The 16055-nt window shown below is 31.3% G+C and overlaps 1 protein-coding gene across 1 annotated transcript; it reads right to left on the bottom strand.

The window, feature by feature from the left end:
* Window positions 1–616: 616 nt before the first annotated feature.
* LOC131933566 (amyloid protein-binding protein 2) lies at window positions 617–12293 on the bottom strand. Its single transcript, XM_059290293.1, has 14 exons — window positions 12137–12293; window positions 10270–10358; window positions 9598–9749; window positions 9338–9461; window positions 9062–9230; window positions 8835–8924; window positions 8298–8365; window positions 8082–8187; window positions 7741–7865; window positions 7450–7535; window positions 6964–7154; window positions 6228–6393; window positions 5448–5605; window positions 617–4353 (listed from the first exon to the last, which is right to left on the bottom strand). Exons 1-14 carry the CDS (start codon window positions 12275–12277, stop codon window positions 4207–4209), a joined length of 1812 nt encoding a protein of 603 aa, XP_059146276.1. The 5' UTR covers window positions 12278–12293; the 3' UTR covers window positions 617–4206.
* Window positions 12294–16055: the final 3762 nt, after the last annotated feature.

Raw genomic sequence — 16055 nt, 5'->3', positions numbered from 1 at the left:
TTATCTGCTTCTTCTTCTTTGCCCTTCCTACTCACAGTGGGGCATAGGCTTTTGTATATTTAACATCTTTGTATGCTTTTCTGCTATTTTCTATTTTTATTTCTTTCCAACAATGTTCATATCTTTTTCAATTTCCCTACCCCATGTGTTTTCTTGATCTATTTGGATTCCATGATATACCTTATCTGGTAATACTTGTAGCTAGTTTCCTAAATATATGACCTTCTATCTCATTTATCAGTATAACATAACAAGTTCAAACTCATTACATCTGAAAAGCTTTATTGCAAGCTCAAAGATAGTTTTTGCATATCAGTATTTAATGTTACTGAAGATCTATCCAATATTAGTATTATTTGCAATTTATTGGTGCATCTATGGAGACGAAAGATAGTAAATAAAATAATATACATGACTGCTTCAAACATCACAGCACTGCTATTAAAAAAATTTATTAATTTATTATGCTATTTGCTATTTTTGTCTTTTCTTTCCAACAATTTTTTTCAATTTCCCTACCCCATATGTTTTCTTGATCTATTGGTATTTATTTATTATGAAATGTTTTTTTATCTGGTCAACACAAACTATAAACAGAACAAATAACAATAAAATATTGTTAATCATCTATTTATTTGGCAGGATGAAAAGGCTGCTTACATTACACAAAATTATAATTTGACCCATAATTAAAAAGAATATATAATACAACAAAATCACAATTTGCGAGCATATCAAACCATCAAATAAGCAAATGCAAATGAGTTTTCATCAAATAATTTAGGGCATATCATATTGACATACATCTTTATTTAATCCAACAAAACAATATTTATTTGAAGTCTCAGAATTCAAATCTGTTAAAGTTTATTTACAATTATTTTTTTTACAAAACTGCAGAGCAGTATTTATTTACAACAAAAGACAATTTTAAAAATAAAAAAATTGAAGCAGGCGAGTCACAGAAGAGTACCGTCTCCAACATGTGTAATGTTTAACTTAAACTGCACATGATGCTTTTTCTTGTGCAAGTAATTATTTTGTTGTGATATGCTTGTCAGATGAATTCTAATTTATACAATGACTAAAAGCAAAGTTTTCAATTACATTGTTCAGATCAAACAGAATGAGACTGTTGAAAAAAGTACAGCATTTGAAAGTACAGAGCAGCATTAAAAAAAAAATCACACAAATTCATGGCAAACATTTATGATCACATTTACTTTTTTTAATCAGTGTGCAAAAACATTTTTTTTACATAGTAAAAAAAATCTGTCATTTATTTTTATTTTATTGCTTTTATCCCCATATACTAATTGTTTCTTTTTTTTTAGAGAAGCTGTGTAGAAGTTTTAGAACCCATACACTGTATGAAACGTAAAAAAAAAATCATTAAAACAACAAAAGAAAACCTAATTTTAAAACTTACATAAAATTTTATACAATTTTTTTAAAAGTTGAGAAAACTGAAGAGAACATTAAAACATGCTCTAGGATTTGGCAAACAAAAGAATTATTAGAAAAATAAACTAGTTTACTTATTACATAAAGTTTATACTTGACATATATTTATGCAAAATAAATGTAGTCTACAAAAAAAACTTTTTTTTGTCTATTAAATTGATGCTAAAATTAAAATAAATTAAGGCCTATCACAGTTATATTTATAGACACACATTTGATATTTTTCTTACTCATGTTTACTGTCACAAAATAGGAACCTTTAAAATTAAACTATTGTTTTCATCCTTTATACATAGTATTAAAAAAATGAAAATAATTTCAGCCAGCCTCAAAACGAGAATCTAAATTATCTATTACAAGTTATATGAATAATAATAAAACTTGGGTTTTATATTATTGTCATTTATCGCTTTTATTTTAAAAAATTATTATACATAAATCACATTCTTAAGATTAGCCATAAGATATCTATAATGGGTTTTCAAATACTTGTATACAAACATAAATAAATGTATACTAACAGGATTAAGGAATAAAAAAAAAATCAGCTCTGCATAAGATTGACACGATTACATCCATGCTAACCATAATGGGTGGGATTCAACTTCATTCAAAACTAATACTAGCCTAGGTTATCAAGACAATTAATTAGTAAACACAAATCTCAGTATGGTAATTAGTCTAATTACAGTATTTTACAAATAATTTATCTAAACTTGATATGGTGCAATGTTTATATTGTACCACTAACATTTAGTATTACCAAAACACTGAGTTTGATTCTAGCTTAATGGAGAAATTAATGAATTGCACGTGTGAGCCCTGGTCTAAATGTCAATTTTGATAATCAAAAAACGTAAATTTATAAACATTTCATATAAATTTTTCCAAAACAAACAACCTGGGTTGTTGTTTTTTTTTTTTTTTGGTTTTTTTTTTTGGGAGGGGGATTTCAAAATCATGTTTCAAAGGCATAAAGCTATTTATATTTCTAGACATTTTTCTTTGCACAGATTTTGACAATGATAATGAACATTTCATGTAAAAATAAGTTGCTATGGGATGGCAATAGTATGGTTATTGTATGGTAAATTTAAGTCATGCCAAGCAAATCCACACAGTAAGGGTTTAATTGTTCAGCACATATTGATTTAAAGGAACATTATTTTATATCTGGGGCAAAAAAATTCTACAAACAAGTTTCAGCTTTCTCACACACCTAGATGTGGAAAAAAAACAGAAGGGTTGGGAAATACTGGAGATTCAAAAAAAAAGTTTTTAGTAGCGTCATGGTTTAAGATCACACAGATTTAATTTTACATATATCACTACGGCTAAGTATTTCTCAAATAAAATACTATTTAGAGCCAACACTATATACATTCTGAAGGTACACATCACACACAGCTTCTGTTAACATACTAAAGGACACACAACTCTTGCCCTTCAAGGCACATCAAAGGAACCTATCTCCCTTTAATTTTTTTTTTATTAATCAGCAGTTTCCAAACTTCTTAATGTCTTTATTAAAATACAATTAAAAAACTTTGTGCCTCCACCCTTACCAAACAATTATATATTTTTTACCCTCAACATAGTGAGTAGTATACCCTAAATTTGTCTACATTATAACCATCACCTTTTTACTTTACACTTTTCAGGAGTGAGGTGTCTATGGTAGAAAAATTCTGACATTTAAAAGGAAGTAAAACTATTTAGCTATGGAATGGTTGATTCATTGCAAATTTTAACTCTGTACCTCTGGGGATAAAACATTAGGTATATTAATTTTTAATGTCTTTGAGATTTCTGTGAAACTTTTCTTGTACCTCCCCAAGAATGCACACCTTACAGTTTGGAAACTGCTGCTATGAACAGACAAGTGCAGGTAACAAATTAAATTTCAAAATTGGGACATTAAAAAGGATAAATACTGGCCTTATTAAAATAGTTCATTTAAAGTGTAAAACAAAATTTAAAATTAGCAAAACATGGATTAAAAGCAAGAAATACATGCAGATTTTACTTCACAAATAAATATTTTTTTTAAATACGAAAAAAAAAAGAAAGCCCAGCTAATTTTTTTACATCGAAAAAAAAATATTTTAACTTTAACAAGACTGTCTGCATTTAAATGTTGATCTTCTTTAGGAGTAAGTCTTGTTTCTTATTCATGAATTTCATTTTCAAACCTTTACACATATTCTTATATCCTCAAAAACTGTTGTCAAGTTTTTAAATTACTCCATGCGTACAAAAGGCTAAGCGTAATATACACTTTTTAAAATTACAATTCACTTAGAATTTATCAGTAGGTGTCAACATTCTTATCAAAACAAACATTAATTAAATGCGTTTTAAAAGAAAGGATAACATATACCTAACGCTCTTTTTTCAAGGAACAGATAGATAATTCATGTTCAAAATTAATTCATAGTCTAATTCTATAACATTAAAAAAAGCACTTAATTTCATTTTATTATGCTTATAAAAAAACCTACAATTTTTTATTGACACATGCAAGAAATTCATTAACATGTCATTTATAAGATGAACATGACACCTGTGTGAGACCCATTAACATGACATTTGTGAGGGGAAGGGGAGGTAGCTCACATGTCCAAAGTGCAAGTAACCCATATCTCCAAGACTACCTGTATAAACATTGGATTACCCTTTTATCAATGCATAGATCTATAATCTGCCACTTCCTACAGGGAACACTGACACGTGGTGTTTCCTTCATTCTCCTGTACTTCTTTCAGCATTCTCCTTAGCATCCCCTTTGTGATCTGCCACCTTGGAGGTGTTAGTGACTGAATGATTTTTCAAAACAAGCTCCACTAGTTCTGGAATCGTCATGGTAACCTCATACTCTAAGGGGTTGATCTGAATGGAGAAATAAACATTCAATCAATCAAAAGTTTAAAACATGTATCGAGGGGGAAAAGTTCAATCAAATGAAAAAAAATGAGCTAGGTACTCAGCTTGTGTAAATACATTGATATTTTATTTATACTTTTAAAAAAATAGTTTGAGTGAACAACTTGAGGCACTTTTTCATTACAACAGATGTACAGTTTTATACTAAAACTAGGGGTCGGCGTGGTCGAGTCGGTTAAGCTCATGGTTGCAAAACCGAAAAGTCTCGAGTTCGAACCCTCGGGCAGATGAGGCACGTTAGTTGGGGACAGCCACTCTTCTAGGAGAGACAACTCCAAAATTAAACAACTGCTGCCTTGTAGTTTGTTCTTGGTTGGACAAAGGCTATGGGAGCAAATCCAAAAAGAAAAGCAGGCTGAAATCGGAGTCAATGGCCTCAATGGCGCATAACCAGTTGACATGTAACGCTTAATTGTGTTGAAGGCGTGGTCGAGTCGGCAAAAAGCTCATGGTTGATAAATTCGAACAAAGTCTCGAGTTCAAAACTCACTGGCAGATAAATCTCGATCCCCTTCAACACTAATAATTAAGAACGAAGAAGAAGAAGAAGGATACTAAAACTGATATTTTTTCAATTGATATTGCTTCAAAGATTCCAAAGGGCAGAAGTAATGAACAGAGAATTTAGGGATTTTTAAAAATCTCATTTGTGTTGTTAACTTTATTTTATAGGTCATAGGTAATTTGTAAACTTTAATGCTTTTTGATAATTTATATGCAATATAAATTGATCTAAGCATTTAAAATTCTTGAATTACATCCCAGGCTAGAGTTGTAGCACATACCAGAGTCCACCAAACTCTGTACATGACTTATGTTAGGGAAAGTAAAGGTGGCTGGGAATAGCACTGACTACACTATCCCTTCAAATGACGAGGTGACAGAAACAGGTGATCTCTACTTCACCTGCCCACACAAGGTTTGAAAGGGAGCTTTACTATTAATTGAGCTAAAAGATCTCTTTACATGAAAGTGTACAAATGGAACCCTCTACTCAGCAGCATCACCATAAAATGTTCAACCAACTTTAAAGTTTTTACCTCTCTGGCATTATGTGTATCCCTGATGACTGACCATTGATTGATAATATCATTGTAGTGAGCTGCTTGTTGATCGTCTCCCCTTTGTGTGTACAATCTTACCAAACCTCTGTAGTCGTACTCCAGCCCACTATACCCTTCTCCAAAAAGCTGTCTGCCTATATACATTTTAAATCTTTATTAAAACACAATGTATTAATTAAATTAAGCTTAAGTAATGTCCAGACATTCTTTTAAAAATTTTAATTGAAAGAACTAAAATATACTAGAGTTTATCTAGAATATTAAAAAATGTTGGCTTCTAGTTTGAACGGGTGGACTGAATTAGCTTGCATGCTAAGATAGAAAAACTGAAGTTGAAAAGGATATGTAGGTATATTACAAGACGCTCGTGAAAATCAGATATATTGACAATGATTTGTCTAGAAAATTAGATTCTTAAGTAGTACAACTGATTTGAAAGAAGAAAGAAATTTGGATTCATGTTATTTATAATCATTTGTGAAGGATTGTTTATCATCATCTTTTCACATTTGTGCCCAAGACACGAGGGACAAACGAAGCAGAGTACACTAGTTTCAATGACCTCAGCATACAAGGACTAAGTCAGGTCAAGGTTATTGTGAAACTGGTTCTCTAGACTGCTGGTACATTTGAGCTGAGTTTAAAACTCAGCTCATACAAAATCTAGTGTAAGCAGTGCTTAAAGTAACATTCTCTTAAATTAATACTTAAACTTTCCTAGACTGAGATTAATTTTTAGAGAATATATTCACATACCTATTTTTACCGATCTTAAATACAATTTCTCAGCCTCATCATATTTGAAAACATCATAATTAAACAGTGATGCAAGATGGCCGACAGACAGAGCCACTTCGTAGTCATCAGGTCCCAGAAGCCTCTCTTTGATCTCTATAGCTTGCTTGTGCATTTTTTCCGCATCCTAATGTTTATGGATGAGGAAAAGTTGAGACTAAATAGGTAATACAAACAATTTTGTTAATTATTTCATAAATGGTTGACTTTTTATAGAATAAAAGGCACATTTCATCACTGTTTGTTTATCAAACCCTAGTTTTGTTAGCTTTATATAGTTTAGCTTGAAAATTTATTTGGATATTTTTTTTTCTTCTTCTAAGTTCAGATAAGAAGGTAATACAAACCTAAATTGTTATTAATATTTTTTTAAATGACATAATAAACTTGTAAAGAGAACAGCTGTAACATATTTATTCCAGTTTACAAGTAGAAAATCCATATTTAATTATTTCAAATGATCTATTTTAAAAATTAAATTTATTGCAATGTGACTTTAGTAAATAAATATGTAATACACACTGATTGATAAAACTGGAAATTTTCTTTTTAACACAAAAAGTAGCTATCACCTAAATATGTATTTTTAAAGTATAATAGTAGGGCAAAGAAATAGCACAGAAAAAAAATTATACAACAGATTTACTACCCTTCACCAATGCTCCTAGAGAACAATTTGAAAAACCAAAATTCTTACTTCATATCTCTTCATTGATTGGAACAGCCTCCCTAGATTGCCATAATGCTTTGCTGTTTGCACATTCTCTTCACCAAACACAGAACGAGCTTGATGTAATGAGGATAAATGAAGACTTAAGGCCTCTTCTAGGTATTTTTTCTCCTCTTCTTTATCATTGCAGTCTATCCCAATCTCTTCAAGTATTAAGGCTGTTAATACAAAAACAGGAATCAATTTATTTGACATGTAATTCAAAAGAGAAATGTTCAATTGGTTAATAAGTTTTTATTTATTTGTATAAAAAATGTAATCTCATGGCCACTTAAAATTGTTTTAATTTAAAGGCTTATTATTTCCAAATTTTCCTGAATAATGTTCAGTTTATCCGTTTTATCAATCCCCCATAACCATTTCCCTTGCTTTAAATTATGCAGACTGCAAAAATTGAGTCTAAAAGCAGAAAATTTAAGTTACTACAAATATTAAAAGACAATAGGAATCTACCTTTAACTCTCTTTGATGAAGATAAGAGCAAGTGATCTTCAGGAAGAATTTTACATAAAATACTCATTGACTTTTCAGCATGATCTCTGTTAAAATAAGATTAAAATATATTTCAAACATTCTGTTATTTTCTGATATTTTGGCTGTTCTAAATTTGTTTTGTAAACTTTATAGTTATTTACTCAGATTATTTTATAGCTTAAATTTTTGTAGATGTGATATGTTAATAATGTTAAACAAAGTAAAAAAATATATATTTTAAAAAAAAACAACTGAGGCTTGTTTTATTACTTGGCATGTTGAAACTTCCCTGAGCTGTATTCATTGACATAGGATGCATAAGCTAGATCTTCACATGCTATAGCAACATATAAGTTGTTACCACCAAAAACTGACTGGCGAATATCCAGTGCAAGCTGGCAAATAAAAAAATAAAAAATATTTATTTTTAGACTAATAGGTTTCAAGAAAAAAAATACATTCTGTAACCACAATTTTGAAATTTTAAGAAAATTGAAGATCTGCCTTAAACTGGTTCATATTTATGCCTATTAGTCAAATAATGATAATCATGACATGAAACACTTAAAGTATTTTGGTTGGCGATTCATTCAATTAAGGCTGTGACTAACCTGATACACTTGTACTGCAGGTATGACACAGTCAGAATTTAGTAGAAAGAAGCCATAATCAAGAAGTGTATCTGCATGTTTGGGATGGTATTTGCCAAACTTCTCCCTGAGAGAAATTTTTTTTTTTAAACATGAATGAATACGGATTGAATGCCAGTATGACATCAACACAAATACAAATTTTTAAGTTCCTAATAACTATTTTTATGGACCCACCTGGCAAAAGCCACTGCATATTTGATTAAGAGCTCAGCTGTTTTAAATTCTCTTTTAACTACACATGCCTGGATAAAAATATATTAATGGACACATTATGGATGTATAGCAACACCAAAAAGAGTAGAACAAAATTTGATAAGTATTTTATAAGTAAAATTACCATACTGATACAGAATACTCAAAGCTAAATCTATTAGACTGTATAAACAATGAAGAAAAATTTAATTAGAGTAGTAATATTGCTATTTTCCTATAATATAATCATGGCAGTTTAAAGAACCATCAGTTTAAAAAAATAATTCATTACACTGTGTTTATGCTTGCAACATGTATACTATACATGTCTAGAAAATAAAAGTTTGCAAAAGTTGATAACATTTGATAAAATAAACATTAACGTATGGCAAAGTTTTTTTTTCTAGATGTGTATAGTATACATGTGGCTAATGTAAACAAGGTTTTACACTACAAGACTGAACTCATTGACTCTACATCAGTTAAAGTTGAAAAGATTGAATGAAAATAAAATATTACCTTAGAACATAGCCTCATGACATTGACAACTGCCATTGGAGGCATATTTGAATTTAACTCTAAAATAGCTAGATGACAAGTGTTGAATGCCTAGAGTAAAACAAGAGAAAAAAATGTCAAAAGGTTCTCAACAAAATAAGGTGCAGGAAGTATAAATAAAAGCAGTATACTTAAAAATAACTAGTTAGTGTTTTTTTTTCAAATTATGTTTCTAGTGCAAGACATACCTGTGTGTATCTGCTTTGGGCAAATAAAAGAGCACAATGTTCAGCATAAAGAACGGCTTTGTTTACTTTGTGGCCCCTGTCTTCTAAATCAGTGCAGATCTTTAATGCTTTGTTGTAAGTTTCTTCAGCATCCTTGTATTGACAGTTTACATTCTGACTGTGCAGTAATCTTAAAAAATAAACATGTTAAATGATATTCCTTTGAATATATACAGGTAAACAACTGGTCATTTTTACTGCATATTTAAAAAAAGGTCTTGGTTAAAATTATATTACCTAACAGCGAACTCCATAGCCCTACACTTGTATTGAGTGCTATCATCATTAATGCAAGCATTTAAACAAGCAGTGTAAATTGCAGTACTGTCAGCAAACCACCCAGCCTCACAAAGAAATGCACCTGTGCAATAAATTATCAGTGTAGTTCTCATATAAATTTGTTTAAATTACAAACTTGTAAAAATTAAAAAATTTTATTTAAAATAAAGTTAAGATAATCTTTTCAAACAGCAGTCAAATATGAAAGTAAATAATACCTAGTGAAAACCCCAACTGCATAAGTCTTCCTTTGGCATTTTCATCACTCAACTCTTCAAATGTGAGACGTTTGCAAAACTCATTAGCCAATATACAAGCTAAGTTTGCCCCATTGTCCATTATAGCTTGGAAGCAGCGATGTAGTAGTACCCTATATTTACAGGAATTTACAAACAGTAGTTCTTAAATTCAGTATTGTTATATATATAAAGTAAGTTAACTAAGTAATTACATATATACTGTTTGCTAAAAATACAATGTAACTTGAAAAAATTTAACTTTATTTCTTTGACGAGAATTACATTGTCACAAAACATAATACAATTTTCTTAGAAACACTGTGCACAACCATGTTTCTGACAACAAATAAAATATATCTTCAGGGTTTTTTAGGCAAAAATTTATAAACTTTGTCAAGATATATATTATTACTAATATAAATAAAATTGAAGATGTTCCTTAAAGGAAAACAAAAAAAAATTAAAGGAGAAGTTACACCTCTAATAAGAGAAAAGTTATCATCAATACCTTTATGTGAAATATATTCTAACACGTCTCTTTAAATAAAACCCTTGACTAACTATATTAAAAATAAATTCTAAGGAATAGTTTAAACCATTTAATTAAATTTCTGAACCAATGTTATGTTAAGTGTAAAAGATTAACCTTACCTTTTATTCATCACTTTGAGAACCCTTGAGAAAATGTCCAACTCTTTAAATTCATTTCCAAGGTCCATCAATCCATTTTTGTCATAAAGCTATGTTTAAAAAATAGTATTTAAGTTAAAGTAATAAACAATACCTTTGTCTAAAATTTTAAGGCCTACATACTAATGTTAGATTGATTTATGTGTGCAATTTAATAAGAGTTTTTGGGTCATGTTTTCACAGCGCACTCTGCCAATATTGAAAACTCTATTTATAGGCTATTGCTATTTGTTTTTTAATACAACAGGCCTAATATAAATTTTTAATGACTAAATTGTGTAGGCTCTACCATCTTATTAAATTTTTATTAGGCTCCCTATAGGCCTAATTCTAGACCTACTTTTATTTCTGTATGTTTCATTTTACCTTTTTTTTTATTAAGGCCCTAGCCTAATTTTAATACTTTGTTTTAATTTGATAAGCTGAGGGGGCCTGGAGTCTAAAAACTCTAATCAATTTAATAAGCCTAGGCCCCTATTTAGCCCTAATATTTATTTAGGGCCTACAAAAAATGATAATGATACTATTAAAAAACAATAGGTATATTTAATACTTAATACTTTAAGTCTAATCTACTAGTTATATATAGCCCTGGTGTACCCTGGTACAGGCCTACATTGTTTTGCACAATAAATAGTATTTAATATAGTAAATATTATTAGTATACATATCATACTAGATCTTATCTATATCTAGCCTAGATTCTAGATCTCAATTAAATTCTTAAATACTAACTACAATCTACATAACTACATCATAGTGAGTACAACTAGTTATAACTAGATCTAGATCTAGTAGATCTATACATAAAACTTAGCCTCGCCTAACTAATCAATTTTATTATTATTATAATCCTTAATCACATATCACTATCACTAGTGAAGTGTGTCATTGACAATTTTAATTGGCCAAGGCTATTCCCAGCCGGTTGGGAATAGCCGTATGTGGGTTATTCCCAGCGGACTGAATAGCCCCCAAGGCTATTCACAGTCTGCTGTGGAAATAATATTTTACAATAATAAAAGCATTTATTGTGACTGAGGACTGAGGTATAGATTAAGAGAACAGTGCTATTTACAGTATTTAGGCCTAGATAAAGTTTTTGTTTTAAAACTATTATGGTTTATTAAGTTAAGCTTTTAGGCTCATATCTGCTATGTCGGTCGTAGATGAACTGATCAATTAACATTATGCACTGTAATTAAATCTATAGGCCTACTAGACTAATTATTTAATTAATAGATCTAGTAATTTTAAAATAAATATTAATAGGCCTAATGCATCAGTTTAGTTAGTAGTGCTATTCAACTGTCAATTAGTATTACCACTTAAAATTAGGGTAGAACAAATATCAGGTGAAATTGAAATAGGATGTCCTTTTTAAACAACAATAATTCACAGTTTTCATCACACTTTTCCCAAATTGTGTTATTCTTAGCAAAAATCTAAGGGATAGGTTGTTTTTTGTTTTTTTTGTTGTTTTTTTTTTTGGAGATATGCCATCACATCACAAATGATTTTAAAAAATAAACGCAACCCTTTCAAATTCAATCATGAACAAAGGGGGGGGGGGATTTGATAGGCCCCGGCTTAAAGCCTAATGGGGAAATAAGTGTAAGAAGACCACTCGACCACACTACTTCATGTCTAATTGGTGTTTTAACATTAATAAATCTATCAAAAACAGTCATTTATTTTAATATTTTTGTTTCGTCTCTTTAGAACTTCACTTAAAATTAACTAAATTTATTTCTAGTTCTAGATTTGACTTTTTAATAAAGTTAAAAGAAACATTAGAAGCAGCATAGGTTCCTTTAGCAGTACGCACCTTATAATAAACGTCAAATATAACATCATCAGTCAAATTTCTTAGTTCTCTCCTATATTTACTAAAGCCCATAACCACTGCAGAAATAGCTGTATTGTACAGCGACTCTGGAGCCCATTCCAGCTCTGTTGCTCGCGCCATCTTGGATTAATAGACATCAGGGGGAGTAACTGTTATTATTCGTAATTTCTGTTAGATTTTGAGGGATCTGCAAAAGAATAAGAATACAACTTAGGCCCTAGTGTTGAAATATTCATAGATCTAGAATATATTCATAGATGTAGATCACAACTGGTATAGGGGTGGGGGAGAATGGAATTTAGGTAGGCCTACGTGACCAGAGGAGCGGGTGTATAAAGTGTGACGTATAATTTTAAAAAGTACAATACAGCAATTATTTCTCTTTTCAAAGTTTTTTTTTTTAATTGTAGTAAAAATGTAGCGATGCTCCAAATATGGATAGGCTAAACTAAAGCATTTTAGTGTTAAATTACAACATGATTCGATTTTTTGGGTAGCAAACGCAAACAGTTTATAGGCCTACTATTTATTTAAATTTATTATTAACAGGAGCCAGAACTTACATTATTCCGTTAATTATTTGTTATCTCCCTTCACTAAAATGAAATAGGTTGGATATTTAAAAAAAAAAAGAAGTAAAGTTGTAAAGTTTCGATTTTTTTATCAGGGTTTCTTTCAGACTTTTTACTTCGGGGAGAGTATGGGGTTCGAAAGTCCTGGGCGGACTTACGATTTACAAGGGGGAACGGCGTGGTTGAATGTTAGAACATCCGACTGCTAACCCAAAAGTCTCGAGTAGAACTTCCCAGGTCTGATGGGTACCTACTCATGTTAGCAAATGCGATTGTCCACACACAATAACATAACATGCAGTGGCTAAACGATTATAGAGGTGGTTCAATATTTTGTAGCAATGTTATAAATATATATATAGGGTTCATCCTTAAATGACGTCTCTCTTTTTTGACGATTTTTACCTCCCCCTCCCCTCCGTCACATATCGTCACAAAAAAGCCAGAACCCCCTAAAATGAAGTCACACCTCAGCCTACAACCCTCCCCCCTCAAAATTGCAGTTGAATTTTTCTTAAAACATCGATATTTTTCCAAAATCTTGTCTGAACTCTGTCAAAATAGAGTATTTTAATCAATGCCTATTGCAATTTATTAAAACGTTTACAGTTTTCTAAAACGCGAAATAACGTCTAAAATTCGTTTTCTAACATTGCTTTTTTATAATGCAAAAGTGTGAAGTCGCACCATCTGACCCCCCCCCCCCCCCGACGCAGAGGCGTAGCGACTCTTCCGGGAACAAACTTTCGATTTGCACCCCCCCCCCCCCTCGAACTTTTCATTTGCACCCCCCCCCTCTCAAACTTTTAATTTGGCGCCCCCCCTAAGGTCGGCGCCCGGGGACACATGTTCGTCCCCCCGCCCCACCCTCGCTACGCCTCTGCCCCCACGTCACACACCGACACAAAATTACGGACCCCCCCCTCCCCCCTACGAGTGTGACGTCATTTATGGAGGACCCCATATATATATATATATATATATATATATATATATATATATATATATATATATATATATATATATATATATATATATATATATATATATATATATATATATATATATATATATATTTATATTTATAATATATATATATATATATATATATATATATATATATATATATATATATATATATATATATATATATATATATTATATATATATTATATATATATATATATGACACCAGGAAAACAATAATGGTAAATTTGATTGTGCAAGCTGGCTCATGTCGTTACTCTTGGTCGCCTTGCCATATTAACACATTTCCAAGTTTTTAGTCGGCCATTACAAGTGGGGCCAAACGTTTTTAAACAATAAATTCATGCCTTAAATCAGTTTGATCTTACTTTCAGAATATTTTTTTCAATGAGGTTCATCAATGGGCAGTGGCGTGCAGAGCTATGTTGCTGCCCGGGGCAAACCCAAAGGAAGATGCCCCCATAAATTGTATATATATATATATATATATATATATATATATATATATATATATATATATATATGTATATATATATATATATATATATATATATATATGTATGTATATATATATATATATATATATATATATATATATATATATATATATATATATATATATATATATATATATATATATATATATATATATATATATAAATCAGAATACGAATAGAAAAGCATTTTAAAAAATTGACTTAGCTGAACTCTTGAGAAGACTCCATGCATATATATCCAAAAGAATGACTGACTCATTCGGGGAGGGAGAAAACAGTTTGGGGGACATGCCGGATGTTGGGGGGGGGGGGGGCTATATGCCAAGCCCAACAAAAGAGTTTACATTTTCCATTACCCTACCGGGATCGGGCTGCGGTCACCGTTGAATTAAATTTTAAAAAAAACTAAAAAGTCAAAGTTCGCCATTGTTTATTGCTACGACTGAGGCCACGGTTGATGTTAGGCCTAGTGAGTTACCCCCCTCCCCATCTCGAACTTGAACAATGCTGTATTTTTTAGAAACACATTAGCACATCTCGTGTGCAGGGAAGAGAAACACGGTCGTGGGTGATTGTTTGGTGGCCGGCGATGGGTCGATTGAGTGAGCCCTTCCCCCCCCCCTCCACCCCCTTGTACCTAGTTTGTAAATTTGGGATACCCTATTGTATTCTGACCAATGTAGGTGTATTTTTTTTTTGATGCCTGTACTAGTTACGGATCTAAAAAATGCTAGTCTTGTCTCGTACGTCGAAGTAGTCGGATACGTAGGAATAAAGCGTCTCGTCTTAACTCGATACATTGAGAAAATATCGATTCTAGTCATAGAGCACAGCGATTTCTGCTTGTGCGCATTGTCGATGTTTGATAGAATTTTAGTATCGCTAAACTTGGGGCCCGCACTTAATGGTCGGCTCTAGGCCCCAAGTATTCATATGCAAACCCTGTGTGGGAATTAATCCAGTAACGGCTACCATGGTCGTTATAACTCCCACAATTCATTAAATCAACGTGGACTCACTTACTTTACAGGTGGCTCTACTATTTATAACATCAGTTCTATTTAAGCGCCCATTTACTTTACAGATAACTTTACTTTGCATTAAAATACTTTAAAACAACTTTTAGTATGCCCTACAATTGATAAAAAATAAAATGGGCACAATTGTTTGAAATGATATCACTACAATGTATATTAAAAATCTGTTGATGCTTATTCTTGAGGGTGTCCTTAAAGTGTCTCAGAAACAATACGGACATTCTTATTGTTTTGTATATTCATATGCATCAAAACCGAATAAATTCTCTTGGGTGCCCCTACAAGTTATCTAAAAATAATACGGGCTTACTTCATCTGCAAATGCCCTTTTAATCACAAGCAAAAATAAAATAAATTATTCGAAAATCGCTCTAATGCAATAAAGTGGTTTAAATTGTTCGTTCAATGGCCAGTGGTTAGAATAAAAGTCATGCGTTTAGGTATATTATATAAAGAGACAGTGTTAGTAAGCACACAATTTTAGACAAATTACAATATCAACAAGCATTAGTGGTTAAAATTAAAACAAATAGGAAAACATTGACAGATTTGGACACTTTATATAATTAGTTCGAATTGTGGGAAAAACACCGTTTTCGACTAAAAAATCCAAGAGAAATGTCTCTCAAATGTAATAAGAACGCTCAGTAGTGTGGGGTTTAGGGGTGGGTGACAGTAGATGCTTTGGCTTTGGGGTTGGTGAAAGTTGGGGGGGGGGGGAGGTGAAAGATCACGCAGACTGTGCATTTAAATATATGGCTATGGGATGGAACATCCCAAAAAAAAAGTCTCCAGATTCGAGAAC

This window comes from Physella acuta, unplaced genomic scaffold (assembly GCF_028476545.2).
Source record: "Physella acuta isolate Inbredline_101_S28 unplaced genomic scaffold, ASM2847654v3 ptg000107l, whole genome shotgun sequence".
NCBI lineage: Eukaryota > Metazoa > Mollusca > Gastropoda > Physidae > Physella > Physella acuta.
Note: the sequence above shows the minus strand (reverse complement) of the source record. Positions and strands in the feature narration are given on the sequence as shown.

Bases quoted from the DNA above. Each gene is read 5' to 3' on its own strand.
- LOC131933566 (XM_059290293.1), bottom strand. From the start codon at position 12,277: ATGGCGCGAGCAACAGAGCTGGAATGGGCTCCAGAGTCGCTGTACAAT. The intron at 8,366-8,834 runs GTAATATTTTAT...ATTTTTATCCAG, and splicing joins TCATGAGGCTATGTTCTAAG to GCATGTGTAGTTAAAAGAGA. The intron at 4,354-5,447 runs GTAAAAACTTTA...TTCTCCATTCAG, and splicing joins ATACACATAATGCCAGAGAG to ATCAACCCCTTAGAGTATGA.